At 33.2% G+C, this 21,861-nt stretch overlaps 2 protein-coding genes across 15 annotated transcripts in view; one reads left to right on the top strand and one right to left on the bottom strand.

The window, feature by feature from the left end:
- The first annotated feature begins 313 nt into the window (after window positions 1-313).
- Window positions 314-4,445, top strand: LOC123715714. Of its 2 annotated transcripts, none has more exons than XM_045670959.1 (7): window positions 314-439; window positions 518-683; window positions 1,168-1,270; window positions 1,802-2,178; window positions 2,804-2,923; window positions 3,146-3,244; window positions 4,258-4,445. In XM_045670959.1, exons 2-7 carry the CDS (start codon window positions 522-524, stop codon window positions 4,396-4,398), a joined length of 1,002 nt encoding a protein of 333 aa, XP_045526915.1. In that variant the 5' UTR covers window positions 314-439; window positions 518-521; the 3' UTR covers window positions 4,399-4,445. The 2 variants fall into 2 exon arrangements, with proteins under 2 accessions (XP_045526915.1, XP_045526916.1); XM_045670960.1 differs by having other exon boundaries at window positions 326-454.
- Window positions 4,446-6,205: 1,760 nt separating this feature from the next.
- The window catches only part of LOC123715772, a 58,779-nt gene continuing 43,123 nt past the window's right edge, over window positions 6,206-21,861 (bottom strand). For 11 of the 13 annotated variants that reach the window (XM_045671050.1, XM_045671054.1, XM_045671055.1 and 8 more), the window contains 19 exons: window positions 20,441-20,691; window positions 19,972-20,105; window positions 19,418-19,557; window positions 18,928-19,089; window positions 17,969-18,684; window positions 17,442-17,686; window positions 17,140-17,269; window positions 16,699-16,839; window positions 16,317-16,507; window positions 14,715-14,809; window positions 13,305-13,438; window positions 12,830-12,951; window positions 12,273-12,417; window positions 11,907-12,040; window positions 11,098-11,222; window positions 10,220-10,330; window positions 9,600-9,699; window positions 8,955-9,098; window positions 6,206-8,159 (listed from right to left, as the gene is read on the bottom strand). In XM_045671050.1, coding sequence (XP_045527006.1) covers window positions 8,018-8,159; window positions 8,955-9,098; window positions 9,600-9,699; window positions 10,220-10,330; window positions 11,098-11,222; window positions 11,907-12,040; window positions 12,273-12,417; window positions 12,830-12,951; window positions 13,305-13,438; window positions 14,715-14,809; window positions 16,317-16,507; window positions 16,699-16,839; window positions 17,140-17,269; window positions 17,442-17,686; window positions 17,969-18,684; window positions 18,928-19,089; window positions 19,418-19,557; window positions 19,972-20,105; window positions 20,441-20,691 — 3,362 coding nt within the window. In that variant the 3' untranslated portion in view covers window positions 6,206-8,017. The remainder of the gene's footprint in view (window positions 8,160-8,954; window positions 9,099-9,599; window positions 9,700-10,219; window positions 10,331-11,097; window positions 11,223-11,906; window positions 12,041-12,272; window positions 12,418-12,829; window positions 12,952-13,304; window positions 13,439-14,714; window positions 14,810-16,316; window positions 16,508-16,698; window positions 16,840-17,139; window positions 17,270-17,441; window positions 17,687-17,968; window positions 18,685-18,927; window positions 19,090-19,417; window positions 19,558-19,971; window positions 20,106-20,440; window positions 20,692-21,861) is intronic. The other 2 variants (XM_045671052.1, XM_045671051.1) reach the window with 2 other exon arrangements.

Below are 21,861 nucleotides of genomic sequence, written 5' to 3'. Positions count from 1 at the left end.
CCAACCACAGTCTTACAACGAGGATATTTAAAAAACACCTTTAAAATTTAAGAAAAATATGTGAACTATACGGATGATGATAATTCATTTAAGCCAAAATTATTATTTATTAGTATTATTGTATGAAATTACTTTGAGTATTAGATTTTTTACCTAATCGTTTTAGCCACTTAAGAGCTGAAACTATTAAGGTTGGATATCAATCATAGCTTAGCTTTAATTTTTAGTCTAGTCGTGGCATCTATTGCGAAGTATATTAATAAATTCTACATAGGTAAGTAATTACATACACTGGTCGTTCTAGTCTGTGGACACACGTTATATGAACTATATAGTATTTTGTAATTTGTATTTCAACGCATAACCTAAAAAACAGTAACCATTATTTATTAAAAACAGTAAAAATTATTTTCTGAAGTTTACCAGCTAAAAAAATAATGTAATAAAGATAAATGTAAATAATCGGGGAATATAGATTTAGCCACAATATTTATAAACTTATGGTTTCAAATTTTAGAGACATGGATTCGACAAGTAAACCATTTAATAAGAAAAGAAAACTTGATAAAATACATACAAAAAATGGTAAAGTTAAGAAATTTAAATTAGATTTGGAGACTAAAAATACTGTTGCTAATAATGACTGTAATGTGCCTAAAGATATTGAAAAAAATAAAGTCAAGGTAACAGTATAAAGTATATTTTATGTTGTGGTGGTAAATAATAAACACATTGATTATTTTGTACACAAATATCTTAATGAGAGGATCCACTAAGTAACAATTATGTGTACAAGTATGTATTACGTTTACCGAAGTTAAATCTAGTACTTAATTTACCCTATAGGCAGCCAGATCCTGTGCAGCATTGTGCTAACAGCTAATGTCTTTTTCCAAATTTCTATGATCTTTTAAATGACTCTTGAAAATATGTATAATAATTACAGTTACCTACTCTAGGCCTGCTTTGATAAGATACATGGTGGTCAAGTTGCCTTTTTTGTAATAATATAATTAGCTTGCAGAAAAGATCCTACAATTTATACAGATACCTAGTTTAAACACTATTCCTGTACACATTTACCTAGCTCTTGTGCACTTATTTTCTTGGCTTATAATTATTTTCTTCAGTAAAGTAAAATGAATACTTATCATTTTATTTTTGCAGGTGACCCTATCTCCTGAAGAAATTAACAAACAATATCCAATATTAAATGACAGTGACCTTGTAAAAAAATTCCTTGCTGTGCCAATGACTAACAATCAAAAGGGTATAAATTTATATGTATATAATATAATTTAGTATCTATCTAATACAATAAAAAATATTTTGTAGGTACCAAATAAAGGTAGTAGGTATTAGAGATTTTGAAATGGTTAGTTATATCTTTTTGCTTTAAACTATATACAGATAATTGCCCTCAACCTATAGAGCATTTAAAGAACTTAAAAGGCTGGCAACACACTCGCAAGCCCTCTGGCATTGAGAGTGTCCATGGGCGGCGGTATCACTTAACATCAGGTGAGCTTCCTGCCCGTTTGCCCCCTACTTTATAAATAAAATAAATAAATAACTATCAGGCTAGAAATGGTTAATTAGTACCACATAAAATAGCAACACCCCTTTATAAATGCATATATGAACATACTCAAACAGCGTTGGTTCTAACAGGTCTCTTTATAAAAGACTATTTAAAACATAAAACAAGAATTTTCTACATGTGTACCTCATATTTAAGAATTTAATTGTATTGCTTTTTAAGGCATCATGTTTTTAGAGTATATAAAATGTTTTATTTTAGGTAGGATTCGACAAATGATACGTGATAGCCTAAAAGGTACGACAGAGAATCCAGTCCCAGATGTTATTTATGGAAAAATGCAGTCTTTAATAAAGTCTTCCAAAGAGTTAACCGAAGCAGAGCTACGAAAAATTCGCATTTTATTTAATATGCTTAAAACTTCTCTTCAACATGGTATTGAAGAAAAAAAAGTGAAAAAGGAAAAACCAAAGGATAAAACAGTAACATTGTCCAAAAAAGATACAACCATTGAAAGGGAACAATTAAATGAAAATAGAGATAAAAGCATGACAGCTAAAAAAGAACAAAAAGTTAAGGGGCCAAAGCGATATGTAGTTTTTGTGGGTAATTTACCTGTTGACATTGAAAAAGAAACAGTAAGTATTTTTGACACATGCTAATTTAGAGTATCTGGAACTTGCTTGTTAAGAAGCAGTGCCCGGGTGAGAAATAGATTAATTTTTTGCATACTATAGTTACATATCAGTTTGTTTAAGACTATTTCAATCTTAGTGAATTAAATAGGGTATTTATTTTATTAATATCTAGCTGCACCCTGCCTGCATTTCACCCATGTTGATTTGTTCATAGTGTAATATTATATAACATATGAGCTTTCCACAAAAATTCCACCTTACAGGTTGAATTCTTTTTGTGGCATCTCTGAGTTACCTTTGAACATGCATTGAACCAAACAATTTGGGGAAATTTCTCAAAAGAAAATATAGTCTATGTTACTCACTGATTATGTATTTTTATTAATATAAAAAATACTGGCACTGGTGCCAGAGTGTATGGCTGTAGATCACTATCAACATATTTTATCCTTTCCTATATCATATTAGATTAAAAATCTACAGCGGTACTGTTTTCAGTGCTTTCCCAGTTGTTCCTATTCTGTTGATCAGAGGAATAACTGGGAAAATGAATAAATATTTAAAAGTTTGTCCTTTTTAAATCAAAACATTAATATTTGTTCAACACCAACTCCAAATTTTCTAGATCCTACAGCATTTTGCAGACTTGGCGGATAACATAGTTGATGTAAGGTTGCCTAAACAAGAGGAGGGTAAAAAGAGTTCCATAGCATATGTTGAGCTTAAAGATGACCATAGTTATGAGGTAATTAATTTTTTGATATCAGCATTGTAAGTCAAAGATTATTATGCCATTGAGATTGAATCATATTTTATATGGAGCAGAACACACAAGTGGAAACTAACGCACCCAATTAGAACCATTATGTATTTTAAATGTTTAATAAATATAACTATTTTCAGTAAAGCCTACTCTTGCATTCTATCAACATGATTGAGAATATTTTTTTTATTCTGTACATTTCAGTTAGCACTATCAAAGCATCACTCAATGTTGGATAACAAGAGAATCAATGTACTATATACTACTCAGAAGAATAGCAAAATAAGTAAAAGTGAAGCTAAGGTAAACTGTATAGATGTTCATAATGTACTAAATTATTAAATACAAATGTATTAGTAGCCATATTAGCAGATCCTTGTTATTGGCAAAAAAATCATGACTACAAAAAGGAGAGGATCATTTGATCTCTGCTTAAAATGGATTTAATCCCAAAAACTGTCACACACAGAATGTTTTTCTTAATCGCAGGTCCTTATGAATGTGAACTATAACCTCATTTATTAAATAATAGCGGTTCCGACAGACGTTGTCCTGTCTTAACTATGAATATTGATTACCAATATAATAAATCCAGCATTTGTTTTAGACGATATTTATTTACGTCTCTTTGACGACATGTGCAGCACGCATTCTGTCATTGTTATGTCAAACGCCTTAAGGTTACATCAAAAAAGTTTGTATAGTAAAAGCGCTATGCACTGAAAAAAATAATTGTTATCGTAACAAAAGTCAGGCTTACTTAATATAAGAAAACTTAATCAGTTTTCTTATATTTTACAATTTTCTGCGCACTTTATTATTTTTTTCATTCATAAGATCCTTCTCCGGACAATAACAAAAGAGATTTAGCGAAATTGGTCCAGCCGTTCACGCGAGTGCCGTGACCAAGGGAAATATGGATTCATTTTTATATATATAGATTTTACCATAAAATTATTGGTGCTGCTATAAATATTGTTACATAAGAAATTCGACTTAAGTAATTCAAGAAAAGAGTGCCAATTTTTAAAAGGCCGGCAACGCACTTGCCACCAGCCTTCTGGAAATGTGACTGTCCATGAGGGGCGGTAGCACTTTATCAAGTGATACTATTGCCCGTTTGCCTCCTGTTACATAAAAAATAATAATAACATGTTTGTGATTTTATAGTCTATGGTTATATTATGTAAAGGCGCAACGAGTTTTTTTTAAATATAATTTGACTTAATTTAATCTGAACCATCAAATAAAGTATTGATTTATTTGAAATCCAAAGACGAATTATCTTCTAGCGTTAATTTTCTAATATATTGCAGAGTACGTCGGCAAAATTAGTTGCCTTACAAAAGTCTGGTAAGCTGATCGGCAGCGTCCCTCTCAATAGAAAACGAAGTCATAGAAGAAATAAGGCTAAACGTGCGCGTGCTAAAGAAGAAGCAGCAATTATAAAAACCTGATTGATAGTTTGGTTATGAACTAACAATAAAAAAAATTTGAATGTTAATTGTAGTTTTTTTTGTAACTATTCTTTGCTTCTTACGACCTGCTTTATAATGCTTTATAACAAAATTATGGAAAACGGATTTTTCTGATAGGGAAATTATGATATGTAAAACCTTAATGGACTATTTTTTTTAAATAAAATTGTAGTCTCGCGTTTTCTCAAAGCCATTGATATTAAGGGGTCTCTTAATGAAATATGTATGTATTGCCGACTATATCTCAAAAATACAAAAAACATTTTAATGCAGCACATAATGAAAAAATGTATAGCTCGGCAATATTTCTGCAACAGTATTTCCTTATTTTGAAAGTAGCTCCTTATTTTGTCTTTACACGGTCTACAAGCCATGTATGTATGCCAGTACTTATGGCTGCAATGGGGGAATAAACTCATACGTGTTGCAGCAGCTTATAGGTAACAGCACATATCTCAACTCGAAAAGCGTTCATCACCGTATTACCTCGAGCCGTTCAGTATTGGTTGTATGAAACTTCCTACTGCAACGCACACAAATCGGAATTGTCTCGCCTCGGAATAAGGTCCAAACCGCGATGCGGTGCGTGGTCTACTTGCAGTTCATACCCGAACTCGCGTCTCTCTGTCCACCCTTGCCCCTGTTCCCTTTCTCTTCATCAAGTTCTATGGCCATGACAGCCATCTCACGTATTGTAAACCGGGACATAACCGTGCGCTGCACATAACGTTCGAGTTTGAAACTGATCTGATGCCAACCAGCTGCTGCCAACCAGCTGCAGTCTGCTGCAAGCGCAGTGTTGCCTAGGTGTAGCCGAGTTGATGTACTCCTGCTGATACGCTTTGGTTACGTGCATACGTTAGGTTGACGGCGCGGCGAAAGGTGATGACGATCCCTTTCAGAGTTGATGTATGCCGGTTTGTCCATGTTATGGTAAAACTAGTTGAAAGTTGTTTCCTTCATAGTATGTGCAAAAACTACATGAAAAACTGTATTAATGGCCGGGAATCAAACAACGATCCCAGAGGAACGTAAGAAAAGTAGCGCCGAAGGTGCGCGTGCGGTTGGCGTGAGACTAAATTCAGCCTAATTCTAGCCGCTGCGAAATACAGACATGCTCAACACGAATGTTCGAGTTGCTGCCGTGTATTATTTATGGAAAAAGAAACGAAGACGTCAAGTTCATCCACTTATTGCTCAAAGATTACTAGTGGGTGCATTTATGACGTTATTCTATCAGTTACGGGTAGGCGAAACAAAGTTGTTAAACTACTTTCGTATTTCATGAAGAAGTTTTGACGTGTTACTGGCAAGTTACAGGATAAGTTGCTACGTTATTTTTGCAACCGAACTTCTTCTATCACACGCGCGGTATCAATATCGCGACACATTTTTCGATTGTCTGTACTCGTCGGCGCGTGCGTTGTACGTGAAACAGTAACGATAACTGAGCTCGGCGCTGACGCGCAGTGCGTACGGTCGCGTATGCCTCAGCGCTGAGCGGTCGGTGTCACTCTGAAACGCTTCTATAGTCAATATAAATAAAATTGGTCTCTTAGCGCCGACCGTGAGCGTGACTCTAAAACCAGCCTTAGTAATGGCGGCGTAAATTACGAGTTAATAAGTAAACTAGTAATTTTATATATGTGACCCATCATAAGTTCCTACTGAATAATTCAATTTATTTAACAAGCATGCAAATCCTACGCGTTGCGGGCACCATTCAGGTAAAATGGAATGTAAATCAAATAGGCAGAAAAAAAACAACAACAGAGTGCTTCAAAAATTATTTATTTTTATTGTATATATAATTTATATATCCATTTATAGTTAAAATCAACCGATTCACACAACATATAACTATATCCATCACGTACGCCCATTGGACGAATACACCAAAATATGTTTCGCATTTTACTGGCAGTATTAAAAACATATCTTGGCAGAGGCTACTAACTACAGATTATTAATATTTTTTTGTTTGTCCTTTTAACAGAGTATATTAAAAAGCTGCATATATAGTAATACTTTGAAATACTATCTATCAACACATTTGTGCTGAAGGAATGATGCTCAAATTAAAATGTATACAATGTCGCAACAAACAAAAAAATCCTTCCGCTTCAAATAAGTACTAAATTTGGAATCATAAAAATAAATAAGACTTAAAGAATATGACTCGCGCCCTCATTAATAATATTATATTTATTTTGTCACAATATTTTATCAGTTAATTTAAAACGTGATTTATAAAGAAAACTTGAAAAATAAATTATTGCTCTGAAAATAAATAGAAATAGTTTTTTAATGGAATCCATAAAATGACGTCAGTATCGAAAGGTTTACTTGGTCTGTCACACATTCATAGAAATATCTTATAGAAATCCTCAAATTTAGATTTTTACGTCTTATAATATAAAATACATTTCAACGTTTTCTTTGTAATATCTTGTTTAATAAGTCTAAGCCCATTCACTCTTAACTTATATTCGAGATTTCCAGAGCAAGCAAGGACGAACTTTAAAACGCTTTTAACCAACTACCAAAATCATTATACGCTACAACCACATTTCCTGTACACCATTTAGTTAAAAACATTAATTTAAGAATGGAATACGCATTTCGTACATTGCACACATTCGTATCTATACAAAAAGTATAACCGTAATGATTTTAGACATAATGAATGACTTCTCTACGAAATACAATATTAATTAAAATGCGCATTCCACTGAAAATCGACGTCACGCCATTTATTAAATTAAAACACTTAATTTTTATATTTCGCGCTTAAAGTTTACATTTACGAAAACAATCTGCGTCGACATAGACTAAAATTCCAATTTCAAAAATGACAAATATTTGGCGCATTTTTATAGTTGAAATACACAACCTCATTCGACACTGGCCACCGAATTTAAATTTCGAATCATCTCGGATACAGTTTCGTTGCAAATTAACAAAATCGACAAGTGACATTGACATTTAATTAAAACATTATCTATGCTTAGAAATAATTCTCGCACTAATACTTTTTAAAATCTTACTTTACGCTATTTACACCAGCTACATTTAGATACAATTACACTCGTAGTGTGCGCCATTTTTACACAAATTAACGTGTAATATAAATCGGTTAGTTACAGTATATTTAAACATTTGTGTAACTTGCACAGACTCAGGTAAAAATCGATGAGATTCCTGGATTTTGTCAGAAACATCGTTGGAATGTTATTTGTTCATAATTTGACACATGATAATTTTCACTTTTAAGGATTTCTTAAATCAGATTTTGTGCTGTAGTAAAAACCTAGTTTATAACACAAAATCTTCTGTTATTGTTTTGCAAGATCATCCAACCTATTTACAGAAGTTTCAGAGCCATTGCAGTACTTAAGAAATCCTCAAAAACATCAGTCTCATAATGCAAACATTGCTTAATCGATTGTAAAATAATCGGTAAACCAATCGACCTACTCTGCATTTTTGTCTCCCTACCAATCGTTCAACAGGATGGCAATAAACGCTAGACCGGTCGATCAACGCTTCAATCTTATCGCAAATAATTACTAGATCAGTTGATAAACTAATTGCCCAATCATATCTGCGCCCAGCGCGTCTCGAAGAATTGTCGCATGCTGTGTCCGGCTCGGCCACACGGACTATCATCTTCGTTGAAAATCTCACAATTGCTAAATATGAGGCGTACGTCCGATGCGAATTCTTCCTTGCATTTGTATCTGAAAATAAATAATACATCTTATCATTGTAACATCATTCATTTTTGATGTGAAACATCTATAGCCGCACGTAAAACTGATTTCTGGCGAATGTATATATACGATGGTATATATATACAGTCTATATGCAGTAGTGTGTACGGTGTGGCGACGTGTGTGTGTATCTATAATATTTTTAATTTGTATTTAATGAAAATAAATGTTTATTCAATAAATAGTCATCGATATCTGGAAAAAAATCGTAATATTTTATTTTATCATTATGACATATTTAGTTCCTATCACAATATGTTCTTTTCTGCATATTACTTTTACAAAATAATGTCGATGTCGATTCACATCTGCCAAGCGTCCCGTGACGGCTCACATGTTTTTTGTTATAATTTGTAAATGATAATGGAGATACATTTCATGTAATTAGTAAACTAAGTTTCTTAAGGATCGCTGAACATGTTGTTCATGATATGATATTATCGAGATTTATGTCCACTTTTTCTTTTTCATTATTGTCCCTTTTACAGTTTACATGTTTAAATTGTTTTGTTTCATTAGTTTTGTCTTAGTAACTATATGTTTATATAGTTTAGTACTACTTGCTAGGATAGCCCCTATTTAATTTTATTTATTTTCTCAGTAGTTGCCTGGAATAGACTGCTCAAAAGCGATAAGGCCAGTTGCCCTCCTTTTTATTTTATTATTTTAATTGTACTGTATTTCTTGCTTTACATTTATCAATGCCAGATTGTGTCTACCCCATCTAAGCACATACATAAGAATATTAAACAAAACTCTTACCCTGACTCCTGAAGCTTCCTTCGGATAGTGGACAAGTCCATTGGACACTTAATGACTTTCTTGTACTGCGGGAACTGTTTGGTGTTGACTGGAATCAAGAACGGCCAAGCGTGCTCGTGGCATTCCATATCGCAAAGAAGGTTTCTGAAAGGATAAAACTCAATCTAACACCAAATCTCCCAAAACACTGCCATGCTAGTTTACTATTGACTGTGGCTTGGTCTAGTAGAATGTTACTAAATTCTTGTTTTACTTAATAGGAAAACATCACTGTGTACAACGTCAAGGACTTAGCCAACTATGTCTATATATGACTCCCGTAAATCAAAATGCTTTCTTGTTATACGGGAGTCATACTAATAAGTTATCTCGCCCTAAATCACCTTAGTAGACAATTCGTACTGCATTTTTATTGTACAGTCAAACCTGACTATTATCAGAATTGTTTTAACTCATGGAGAGGTTGTCTTTAGAGTCGAAAGTATGACTCTCAAATGTCAAAAAAGTATTTAATGTAACTAAACTTAATTTATTCATAAAAAACCCTTTTTTTCAATTATTACTTTTTTTAACTCCCAATAAAAATTTGAATTTGACTAAATTAATTTGCTGGCATATAATTAACTTATTTAATATCAAACTCACTTGCAAAACTGTAGTTCCTTATTCAGTTTTTTCGCTGTGCTCTTTTCTTTCTTTGCACGAGACAGTAAGGGGGCGTTCTCCGCTTCGTGATTTTCATGTCCTGCAATGTCAAATAATAATATTATTATATTTTTATTAAAAAAATATCTGGTTAAATGGTTTTATATAGTATTGTCTTTTGTTAATATAGCTTTTACACATTAAGAAAACACTTTATAAACGGATTGAAGCTATGTATTATTATTATAAACTTAAAATTATTTACGTTTTCGCTGTAAAGAACGCGAAACGTCGGAAAATTTTAAAATTATGTAAATAATTATAAGTTTATAATAATAATACCTAACTTTAATTCGTTTATAAAGTGTTTTCTTAATGATTACATATACTTTAGTTGAGAACTTAAACAAAATTATAATTGTATTGAACTATAGAATAATATAATACAAAATTGATAAAATATTTACTTTAAAACTAAAAATAAATTACTTAAAATCTTTACTAATCAAGACTTATAGTACGAATATTTATAACTTAACTTTGTATTAAATAATTTGACAATTAACTGAATTGAATAAAGAAGGAAAAAGAAGTTTTTAAAGCATTTTAATTCAACTTACCATCAACATGTGGTTCTTCGTGTGGTATGGCGCCATTCCCGGCCACAAACTGAAGAGCGCGATGCTTTTCCGGTGTACCATCCTCAGGCATTGGTAATGGTAGCTCTGATACTGTATACAAATTTGTATATTAAAATTAACAAAAAATAAAAATATTTAAACTTCGTTACATTATAAATAACATATATTATTAAGGATACAACGGGAGGCCTTATCGTTAACAAGCGATCTCTTCCAGGCAACCCTAGTAAGGAAAAACAAAAACACTAAGGGTAAAGTCCATTACTAAATCAACAAAATTAAAATTACAAGAAACACTGAAAAATTATACAATAACCAAACATAATTTTTATTAAATCTGTTGAACCAGAAATGCGTCCTAGGTGGTACAGTAACACAGATTTTTACTTACAAATTACAAATAAAAAAAGGGTTCAATAATAAAGTTAATTATGTTAAAATAAATATTGGGTTAAGAATTGAAACTCCGAATATATGTAATTCCTCAAAAACTCCATTTAAAATATACATTTATTGAAAAAAAAAAAAAATTACAAGTATTGAATTCAAAAGGCAGATTATATTCTAGTCTGGGTATGTTAAAAACTATAAATTGCAAGTTTATTAACAAGTTCAACAGGGAAAACTAACCAACCGATGCCTAATTGGTTCAACTCATTACAACGTCCGCGTTTAAATCACTGTCGTAAAAGAAATCTATTTCAAGTGTTAGAAATCATAAATACTGGTTTTGAACGCCGCGTGCGTCAATCGAATATTCGTTTCAGGACATAGAGACAACCCATTCAAACAGATATTTAAAAGAAATTCCGCGAGAATCGAACCCAAAAACCACAGACGTTTCAAGGTAAACTTACCATTATGTCCATTTTCATGTTCAACATTTTCTTCCATTTTGTCGTGGTCCTTCTCAGGTGTATGTAACACGCTAGGAGTACATTCCTCCGCAGTTGTCGATGTTGATGCGTGAGATGGCGCTGGACTGGAATCAATAATATTTTATTTTCAAAAATGGATAAAGAACGAAAAAAGCAGTTTATTCCAGACAACCCAGACATAAATAATCTAAATATATAAAATAAAATACAGAATTTATAAACTACAGTAAATACTACAATTTTCGCAAAATATTATTGTCAAACACAAAACACAATTAATATTTTTTTATTGATTTAACTTTGCATTGAAATGTATATTCTATATATAATGTATGTCATATAAATATTTTTATTAAAAGTTTGGGAATACTGAAAATCAAAATAAATAAATAATAATTGATGCATAGGGTAACAACAATAAATAAAAACGGTTTATATGTAAAATTTAGTCAGTTCTAGAATGTATATAAAGTCTCCTGCTGGAATTATCTTTTTTTAAAATCTTAAATTGAAACTTAAGAAAAGCATTTGAGACATTAAGTTACTTAAAGAAAACACTTCTCGAACGGATTGAAGATATGTATAAATTTATAATTATTTTACATAATTTTAATTTTTTTCCGACGTTTCGCGTGCTTTACAGCGTGCATGGTCACGGTGACTGAACTTGAGTTACATTAATCATAAATAGTGTATAACCTGGTCATTACGCGTGGTGGGGCAAAGAATTAGTTTAGTAGATTTTCTTTTTAATTGCATAGAATACATTTGCGTTGTTACTATCTTACCTGGGTACCATAGACGCGTCTAGATCAATGTTAGACATGTCCTTATGTTTGGAGTCGCGTTTGTTTGATTTACGCGGTTTCTTGGGTGGAGCTCGCGATATGCACTGAGCGCAATACCACTTGCCGCGAGGATTCTGTAATAAATAAATTAAATATTATTTTAAGTGTATTCTATGTTATATGTCTTATTGTGTATTAAAGAGTAACATTTATTGTAAAATCAAATAATATATATAATTTAAAGTGGCGGTAATCAGGCCATAAGGTAGATCTTCAAGGTAGCTAAACAGAAATTTTGTTTAACACGTTTTCTTACATAACTGGGTAAACGCTTCCAATTATTTATTTCTGGAAAGTATAGCGCACCTTGAGCAATGGAGGATAATGACAGTCTGCGTGGTATGCGCGTACGCATAAGGCGCAAGGCACGAGTCTACCCGCGCCCGTCCCCGCCCCGCACACGATGCACACGCGCTCCCCACGGGCCTTGTTCACGCACTCCCAGCAGTACCTAAAAAGATTATAACGAATTATCTAAATGTCAAAAACCTAAGTAGTCATTACACGAAAACTATTAGCGTCAATGTAGAAATCTTGTTCAAAGTACCGTAATCGAGAACAGAAACATTTCTAAATCTATCGCCTTGACCTTTAGACAATCTAGGTATTAAGAAAAACCTAAAATCGGTCATAAAAACTAACGTATACTCACGACCTTTAACAAAAATTTACCAGTCGAATATCAATATATCAAATTGTGACGTTTCGGTGTAATACAATTTCTGAATCCATTTTGGTTAACAGTTTGGGTTTGGTCAGGCATAGTGATATGTATTGGATAATGTTAAAATCAATCGTTAAGTATAAATCTTATCCCATTATATAAAAATTCAGAAAACGGACCAATTTTTTTGGTAACTTACCAATCTCCTTCAGGTATTTTGTCCATCCTCGGTTTAAAGCAATATGTATGATAGCCTTTATCACAACCATCGCATAACAACAGCTGATCCTCATTGTCACCACACAGACAGAACTGACAATTCTGTAAGGAATATAATAATTAGTACGCGTCCAAACAATATATTCAACTGACTATAACATATTTATGATTTTTGGAGAATTTAAAAACAAAACTGAACATGTACAAAGCTGTTTGTGTTTAAAACTTGTGTGTGTTTGTGTAAAGCTGTAATCAATTTTGTTATGAGAAACTTAATAAATTAAATATTCTCAAATAAATGCTTTTAATATGAACAATGTACAAAGTCATGTCTCAAATAAAGCTGCATTTTATATATTTTTTTCAATTTAAGCATACATTAGTATATATGTGAAAGTCTGGAATTTTTTACCAGAGAATATTAAAGTTAAGACTAAATTATTCAATATACTCACAGCCTTCATAATACTCTTGTCCCACGCAATATGCGACTCCAGCGCATGAAGCAACATCGCGAGTTGTGCGGCCGTGTTACACCGAGATACTGCATCACGCCATGTTGAGAGACCACGGGCAATGCCACGAGTTTCTGTAATGTATAAATTTATTTAAACTTAAATGGAGATGGGCAGGCCACGTAGCCCGTTGTACAGACGACAGATGGTCTAGAGCAGTAACAGAATGGACGGGTCCGAAAGGAAACAGGAAGAAAGGAAGACCAATAGAGGGATAGAGAGGGTAGATGGCAGAAATTGGATGACGATGGCAAAAAATAAAGTAGGGTGGAAAAAGTTGGAGAAGGCCTTCTCCCGGACAGGGGCCGCATCTAAGTAAATCTATAAATGTATCTTTTTATTTTAATCAAATGTATGTCAAAGATGTGGAATAAAGGCTTATTATTATTATTATAAATTTATTTATATCAATTTTTGACAAAACTTATTAGTTATTACACTATTATTAATGTTATTATTAATAGTTTCTTGCTCTTTAAAGACAGCTTTAAGTTCTTAAATAAAAAGGTATTACGTATATTATATTTAGGTAATGAAGTATCAAAGAGCCGTGTTGGCCTAGTGGCTTCAGCGTGCGACTCGCGTCACTGAGGTCGTAGGTTCGATCCCCGGCTGTGCACCAATGGACTTTCTATGTGCGCATGTAAAATTCGCTCGAGTGATGTAGGAAAACATCGTGAGGAAATCGGCTTGCCTTCGACCCAAAAAGTCGACGGCGTTTGTCAGGCACAGAAGGCTGAGGCTTGTCTATTCGATTAACAAATGATCATGAAACAGATACAGAAATCTGAGGCCCAGACCTAATATAGTTATAATAAAGGAATTCGTATACATTCTTCAAGAAAAATATATTTTTCTTAAAAAAAACCCACGATTCCATAAAAATTATATATAGAACCCAACCAACTAACGAAAGAAAATATAAACTCCGATTGGCTATTACCGAAATATCAAAGGATACTCCAATAGCTATAATACTTCAAGAACGAAATAACAGCTAATACGGTAGCAGAGGTCCCACATCTTTACGCAACGTAATGGAGGAATCGCTCTTCGTTGGATACGGTCAAGTGGAAGGAGCTGGTACTGAGGAGCTCCCGCCCAGAGATGAGAACAGTTATCCATGTGAGGCCGTATTTGTGCTTATAAAGTCGCAAGCGCTGGCTAAGTATTAATTTAATAAATAATAATAAAGAAATTGTAGCCTTGAATAAAAATGGTTAGTACACACATATGCAGCGTTTATTTTAGCAGTACGAAAATATAATTTATTTAACTTTTGAAGACGAGGATTACTGAGCGCGTAACACCGAAAGGTAATATTTTTAATAGAGCATATACAGTACACACCTTTTCCCTCATTGTTCTCTGAATTTTGCGGAGACGTAGCAGATGCATTACCGTGTTCACTTTGCAGCATCGCTCCGAGGTTAGCGTCGTTTGTACTGAAAAATATATAACATTTATAAATAAATATGAATTAAGCCCATTTAATAAACGCCAGAGTCGAATTACTTCAATGTTAAAGAACGGAAGACTCAAATAAATCCTGCCTAAATTTTTCAATTAAAATAGGTCTTCTATACTATAATTTTTTATTAAAATCACGCCGTGTTATATCTGGTTTTATTAATGTACTATGTAATTTAAAAACCTGACATAGGAGTAAGGGCAGAACACACAGCCCTGAGCAAAAGTATAGTACTCATCAAACTCTAGTAAAGCTTTATTTTATATCAGTTTATTTTCACCAAAGCCGAGATTGGGTTGAACCCAAAAATCGAAGACTAAGAGAGCTAATCACTTACTTGCTGTAAAATATCAAAGGAAAGGACTCAAATCTGAGGCCAAAAGTGTAATAATGGAGTTAATATTAAAACTAAAAACTATGAAAACCACCTCCGTGCAAATCTACCTTACATTGTCTTAACCTTTATACCAATGAACATTGTAAATTAATTTTATACAAACATGGAAGTGCAATAAAAACCATCTACTCCTAGTCTAATAAATGTATGTACAATTTATATGAGGGACATCTTTAGGGAATCCATTTATGACAAAACTCTATCATATAATCACTAATAGTGCACCTAGTGGTAGACCATATTTTACACAACCTAATATAACAATACCTATATATAGTAATCAGCGGGAAGATGTCTGTTTTGTATAGTTTTAATAGATAGCTAAATTTGGATGTGAAGCATGCAAAAAAGGTTAGGTTAAGTTAGGTTAAAACTTTGTTTTCATCAACTCCAACTACGTGGGCTTCCAAGATTCGTAACAATAATTTATATGAATAAAAAAAAATTGTTCCACGTCATTAAATTTAAATAAGTAGACATCCCTACTCATCGGCAAAGAAGACATAGGATTTAAGCCGAGAGAAAAAGCCGGCGAAAAAACTCTCGGTGATCATTTAAATTAGCAAATCATCAAACAATACTTATTTTAAAACAAATATCACAAATAAGAGGCCTGTCTAGCACTAGTCCCAGGCCCTTTTATCAACTAGATAATAGTTAACTTTGTAGTAAGCCATTTTACACAGCTTTTCTTTAATACATTAAAAGGCAGAGATAAAAGAGCCTCTGGGATTTTATTAAAGGAAAAGGGCTACCCTTTTCCCAAAAAGGAATTACTAACTTTAGATAGTCTAGTACTTATAAAAACAAGCTTAATAGCTTCGTTGTAAACTATTTAACCATATTAATAGTGCGAATGTGTCATTGTTAATCACTGATAGGACCCATCACCATTAAATTCAAGCCGTTTCAAACAAATTTATATAAAAACCACTCCCATTGTAACAAAAAAATAAATACGGTTCCAACTTAGGCGAGCATACAAACCACCAACTTAGAAAATGTGTACCCATCCACAAAGTGCCAACTCTACCACAAACTTACCTCACACAAAACGCAAGCTTACAATAAATGTATACATTACCTAGCGTACCTTTGTACCAGGGGCGGTTTCAAATATCGCCTCTCCACGTGAGCTTCGAGTTGGGCAAGTTGGTGACGCGCCCAGGCGACTATTTCTGCCCCGGAGGCGTCTGGGGCAAGGGGCAAACAGCTCGGACGCCAGCCCTTTACTTGCATAGAGGCAGCTACCACTCTTTCTTCTAGGGCTTCCACCTGAAAAGCGATAAGGAACATAAAATTAACCGGTAATTGTAAATATTTTAAATAAAATATTATTTGCGCTCTAAACGAAAGGGTACATAGTTTGATTTAGAATACTAAATGTATATGATCACGTTGTGATTATAATCAGTTAAATATATAAACCAACGAAACATCATAATCATACTAAGCTTAATACGTACCATAGATAACAAAGCCATATCGACCCTCCTTGCAGTATTAGCACAGAATGAGCCAGGTTCGTCAGGTGGTGTATAATCTGTGGTATCTAGAGGTGACACTGACAGTTGCGTTAAAGATGTGTCACCTTTGTCAATATAAAGCTGAAAACAAAATTTATCATCAAACATTATTTATGTTATTAAAGTGATAGTTTCCATTCATAATTTCAATGCATGGGTCAGGGAAATGTATATTACATTGGATTTTTTAAGCAAAGAGCATTTTGTTATTCATTTTAAATTAATGTTGTTCTAGAGTATTGAAATGAGGTCAACGCCATAGGAATTCTCCACAAAGATCGACGACGACCAGGGATTTTAGGGATTAGTTTCTTTTCTCGTAAGAAGTATTTGGACAGACTGAAAGTCACTGAACAACAAAGTCACAGTTCCAACAATAACCTTATTATTAACTGTGGGTAGATGTTGGATAAGCGACGCATGTAGTTCCCTCTCTCTCACTCCACGTGGGTGTAACGAGTCAAGCACTTGTTTCATTTGTTCCGATTCTGTTATTCTCCACCAGCCATGTCTGAAATTTATTTATTATTCTTTAGCAAAGGGCAGAAGTGTATATTTTTGAATATTTAATTAAAAAGTCTTTGTAATACTTCAGTGATCTTAGAAAATACTTTGGTTTCTTCTTGTTCTTCGACTATAGTAACCTACATTAACAATTATGCTATTAATCAATGGTTACATACCTTAGATCTTTAGGAACAAAATTTCCATCCACCTTCTTAGGCAAGCCATGAATTTTACAGTGCTCCAGCTGGTCCAGTTCGTCAGGCGACATTTGTATCGGAGGTGGTGAATCGCAGGTGACATACGTCGATAAGGCATTGAAGTTTAGAAGCCCTAGGCTATTTAGACCAGAAGCTTTCGCCTTTTGAGTGGCAAGGTCCGCTTTTGTGGAGTCCGCTTGGAGTTCTTTTTCCAAATCATTTTCCTGTATGAAATTATAATTATAATAAATAATACATTATTTTACGTATACAAAACAATTAATAAAAACTATTTGCTGCAGTGTGTCAAAACAAACGACCAAGCATGATGCAAATTTAAACAATAAAACATAAAGCTGTGGCGAAGGGGTTTTACAGCCCCTCTTGACTTGAAAACTGTTACTAAATGTTTACAAAAGATCTCCTATATGAATAAATTTACTTTGACTTCGATCCGAATATCTTGTATAGAAAAATATATTCCAAATGATATCTCTAAGACTTACCGGTTCCTTCGTCTCCTCGACTTCCATTTCTGTATTATTCAAAGTGGCGTCCATCATGTCTTGGTCCAAGCCTGACAATGTTAGACTAGAATCCGCATACACATTATTACACGGCACCTGTACACTCGTCACCATACTATTTAGTGTGAACAAACTCGGGTCATTTAATAAATGCAAATTATTTGAGACGTCCCATTTATGACCCTGGCATTGTATGATTTCACTACATGTGTGTTCGTTATCACAATATTTAGGTACGTCATATTTCTCTTCGTTTATATTATTTAAGAAAGCGTTCTCATGCCGCAGTATGGAGAACCATTTTCCGTCCAACATCTTTGAATATAGATGCGTATTCGCGGAATCTGTTTCCATGTCCTGCTGTTCTTGTTTTTCTTCTTTGATCTCATTTTCTGCTTTCTTAGCCGCGTCCAATTGTGAAGATACGGCTTCCGCCATTTTGCGGAGTTCCTCCAAATTGTTGACTAGCGAGTCTTTAGGCTCTTCCTGTTCTTTGTCGATTGGTTCCGTTTTGGCGGGATTTTCAAGTTTAATTATATCCTGTGGTTTGTCTACGGGCTCGGCTTGACTTGCAAAGAGCGGTTTATGTGAAGGTTTTTGTACTAAAAATGCGGTCGGAATGGAATCTTCAATGTCCAACATGTCTTCTTCCTCGTGGCTCTTTTGTTGGATGTATTTCTCTTCCATTTTTATTCCTGAAAAATAAATGAAATTATTTTAAAAAAGCACTCTATTATTAACAAGTCAGTATCAATGCTAACAAAGAAGTAAATTTTTAATTTTGTTTATTTCTTATATTCCCAAGTAATTCAGAATCAAAACAAAATAAGGATAAACGAGAACAGTTATTACAAATAGTAATTTATATATAAAAAAATTTATTCATATTGTCAGGTAAAAATTAAGTATGCAAAGAAGTTTCAAAAGATATAACTAACCTTCAACCTTACAAACAATTTTATTGGGTTCATATTTGATAATCTGAGTCTTGTCACTGAGGTTAAGTTCACTCTTGATACTCCGGAGTTCCTGTTCAGCTTCAGCATCAGACACCTTGTCTTGGTTTTCCTCAGTCTTAATATCTTCAGATTTTATTTCTTCTGAGGATAAAAATACTTGTATTTCTAAATAACATATATGTTATAAGAAAATAATTATAAATTATTTAGTCTTATTAGCTTTATAATGCATTATTTTAGTCTAGGCTGTGAGTACCAATTTTTTTTTGCTTTGCTTACGCACAAACAGTATAGGTAGATACACAATTAGTGAAATCACAACTTTTCTCGAATTATTTTTTTTGAGTCCGTGCTTTATTGGTTAAAGCACATTTCATACAACTCAAAGTAATATCGATTCCCAACAAAACGATAATCATTTCGGGTTAGGCCTAAAAATATTTCTTATATTAATTTAAATATTACATACGTTTTGATTCGAATTTGACGCCGTTAATTTTAGCATCCTCTAGTTTCTCATGATACGCCATAATTTCGGATTGAGCTGACTCCATACCTTCCACCAAAACACCTCCACATTTGCCCAAGGACCAGTAACGACGCCAATACCTGAAAATTTATTTATATTATGGACTTAATTATATTTTATATAATCGGGAAATCTATAGGTATAATACAAATAGAAAAAAATAATTTAAGCAAAATTTCGAAAAAACATTATTAAAAAAGATATATAAGAAACCATCACTCCAAATATATAGTATGCAGTTCTTTATATTAAAAAAAGTTCAAATGTAATAAGTATGTTGGTTATCGGGAACCGAGCTTCCAAGTGCTGGTAAGAAACTTGGCAGTTACTAATAAATATATAAACTTATTGTGATAACATATTCATATGCAAAACTATTAAAAAAATATCAAAAGCCACTGATAAAAATAAAAATCAACTTAATTTTCAATATGAAGAATATCACATAAAAATATAACTTAACCTTTAATACATATAAATTTTAATCTTTTTACCTGTCTTGTCCATAACACGTGGCCCTCAATGAATTGGAAGCGGCGGCAAGTTGCAACACCTGCTGTTCGGATTGTCGTAACAATTTCTCTAATTTCCTTGATAACTCTTCAGATGATAGATTCTTGTCTTCGTCCTGTGAAGAGATTAGTAAAACATTTAGTAAAACAGAATTATATACATACAATATGTTAACGTAAATCTTATATGTAATGCATTTCGATATGCACTTGCAGTTAGGTCGCTATGCAATGGAGCTAGGACAACGCGGTCGTAAATTATTTTTAGTTTTTAAAAAAAAAATTAAATTCAGAAGTCAATTTATTTTTGCTGCCCATAGACTTGCAATGTTTACATTGGTGTTATTTTTACTGTAGATACCGAATTCATAGTTCGACACACTTGTGACAATGTTTCATACCCAATATATGCGGGGTATGGCTTAGAATAATTAAATTTTATAATCATTACCTCTTCAGGCTGTGTCCCTTCACTCTCCAAATCGCTCAATACATCGTCACCCATAACGCTATCTTTGTCCTTTCCTTCCACCGGAATTTCTTCTTTATTGTTGTTTAAAATCTCCTTTTTGCTCAGCTCTTTTAAGGGCGACAGTTCCTTGTCACTTGGCTCCTCTTCCTTGTATGGGGATGGTGTACCGGGTTTGTCCTCTGGTGAGAGAGATGACTCTTTTTTCGGTGTTTCTGACTTTTCTGGAGTTTCTAGAATTAATTATGGTCAAAATAAATAACAAAAATAAGTATTCCAAGCTCCTGATGTGAGAACCTTATTGCTGGAGGCAGTGACTTTCCAGTTAATTATCAATCATATGTGGTACTCTGTCTTTTATTACACAATACATTTAATATCACACTAATAGGTATTAGTATAAATAACAATTTGTATAACAAATATTTGTATGTTAAAACATATTATTTAAATATTCAGATACAGCGAATGCCTTTTACCTAATCCTTACAAAATAAATGTACATCAAATAATTCAGAACGAAGCATTGCAGAAGTGAAATTAATTGATAAGGTTATGTGAAGTACTATAAAAGGCAAATTTTAAAGATGCAAACACAACATGTAAAAGACTGAAATGGCCATATCTGGAACACATGGTAAGATATGAAAGGGAATATAGACAAAGAAGATAAGAGGGGTACCCTAGGGATGGGAAGAACAGCAAGGGAGAGATGGGATGTAAAAAGGTTATACTGGGTAGAATGTGAAGAGTAGCGAGGGAAAGATCAACATGTGGAGAGGAGACTTTTATTTATTTACACTTCGTTACACTATAATATAAAAAAATTGAACATAATTAAATCATAAGGAGGGCAACTGCCGGCCTTATCGCTTACGAGCGATCTCTATGAGAAACCACTGTGAGAAAAGAGAAGAAAATGCATAAGATAGGCAAGAAATGCAAAAAAACATGTAATACACATTTATTAAGACAAAACTAAACAGGAACAAAAAAAAACAAACTAAACTAAAAAGATGATACATTAAAAATAAAAAGATACATAAATCACTATAATTTAATATAAGTCTCACGTCAGTTAGTAGTAGAAAGTTAGGGATACGATGTGGATAGGTAATGTTTGTTCAGAAGAAATTTAAAGGAAGATAGAGAAGGAGCTAAGCCAATAGGGACGGGAAGTGAATTCCATGGCCTAACTGCAGAGACCTTAAAGGAATCGCCAAGAAAGGAGGAGTTATGAGATGGGATTTCAAGGGTATAGTTTCCGGAAGAGCGTAAGCTATAGTTATGGGCTCCCAAAAATTTTTCGACTTTTGTCGAAATAAAGGGTAGGTAAAGGTTAGTGCTAATAATAGTAAATATTGTAAAAAACCCTAGACTAAGTACTAAAGGTTTCTTTTATT

Source organism: Pieris brassicae, chromosome 10 (assembly GCF_905147105.1).
Source record: "Pieris brassicae chromosome 10, ilPieBrab1.1, whole genome shotgun sequence".
Lineage (NCBI taxonomy): Eukaryota > Metazoa > Arthropoda > Insecta > Lepidoptera > Pieridae > Pieris > Pieris brassicae.
This window is presented reverse-complemented; position numbering and strand designations above follow the sequence as displayed.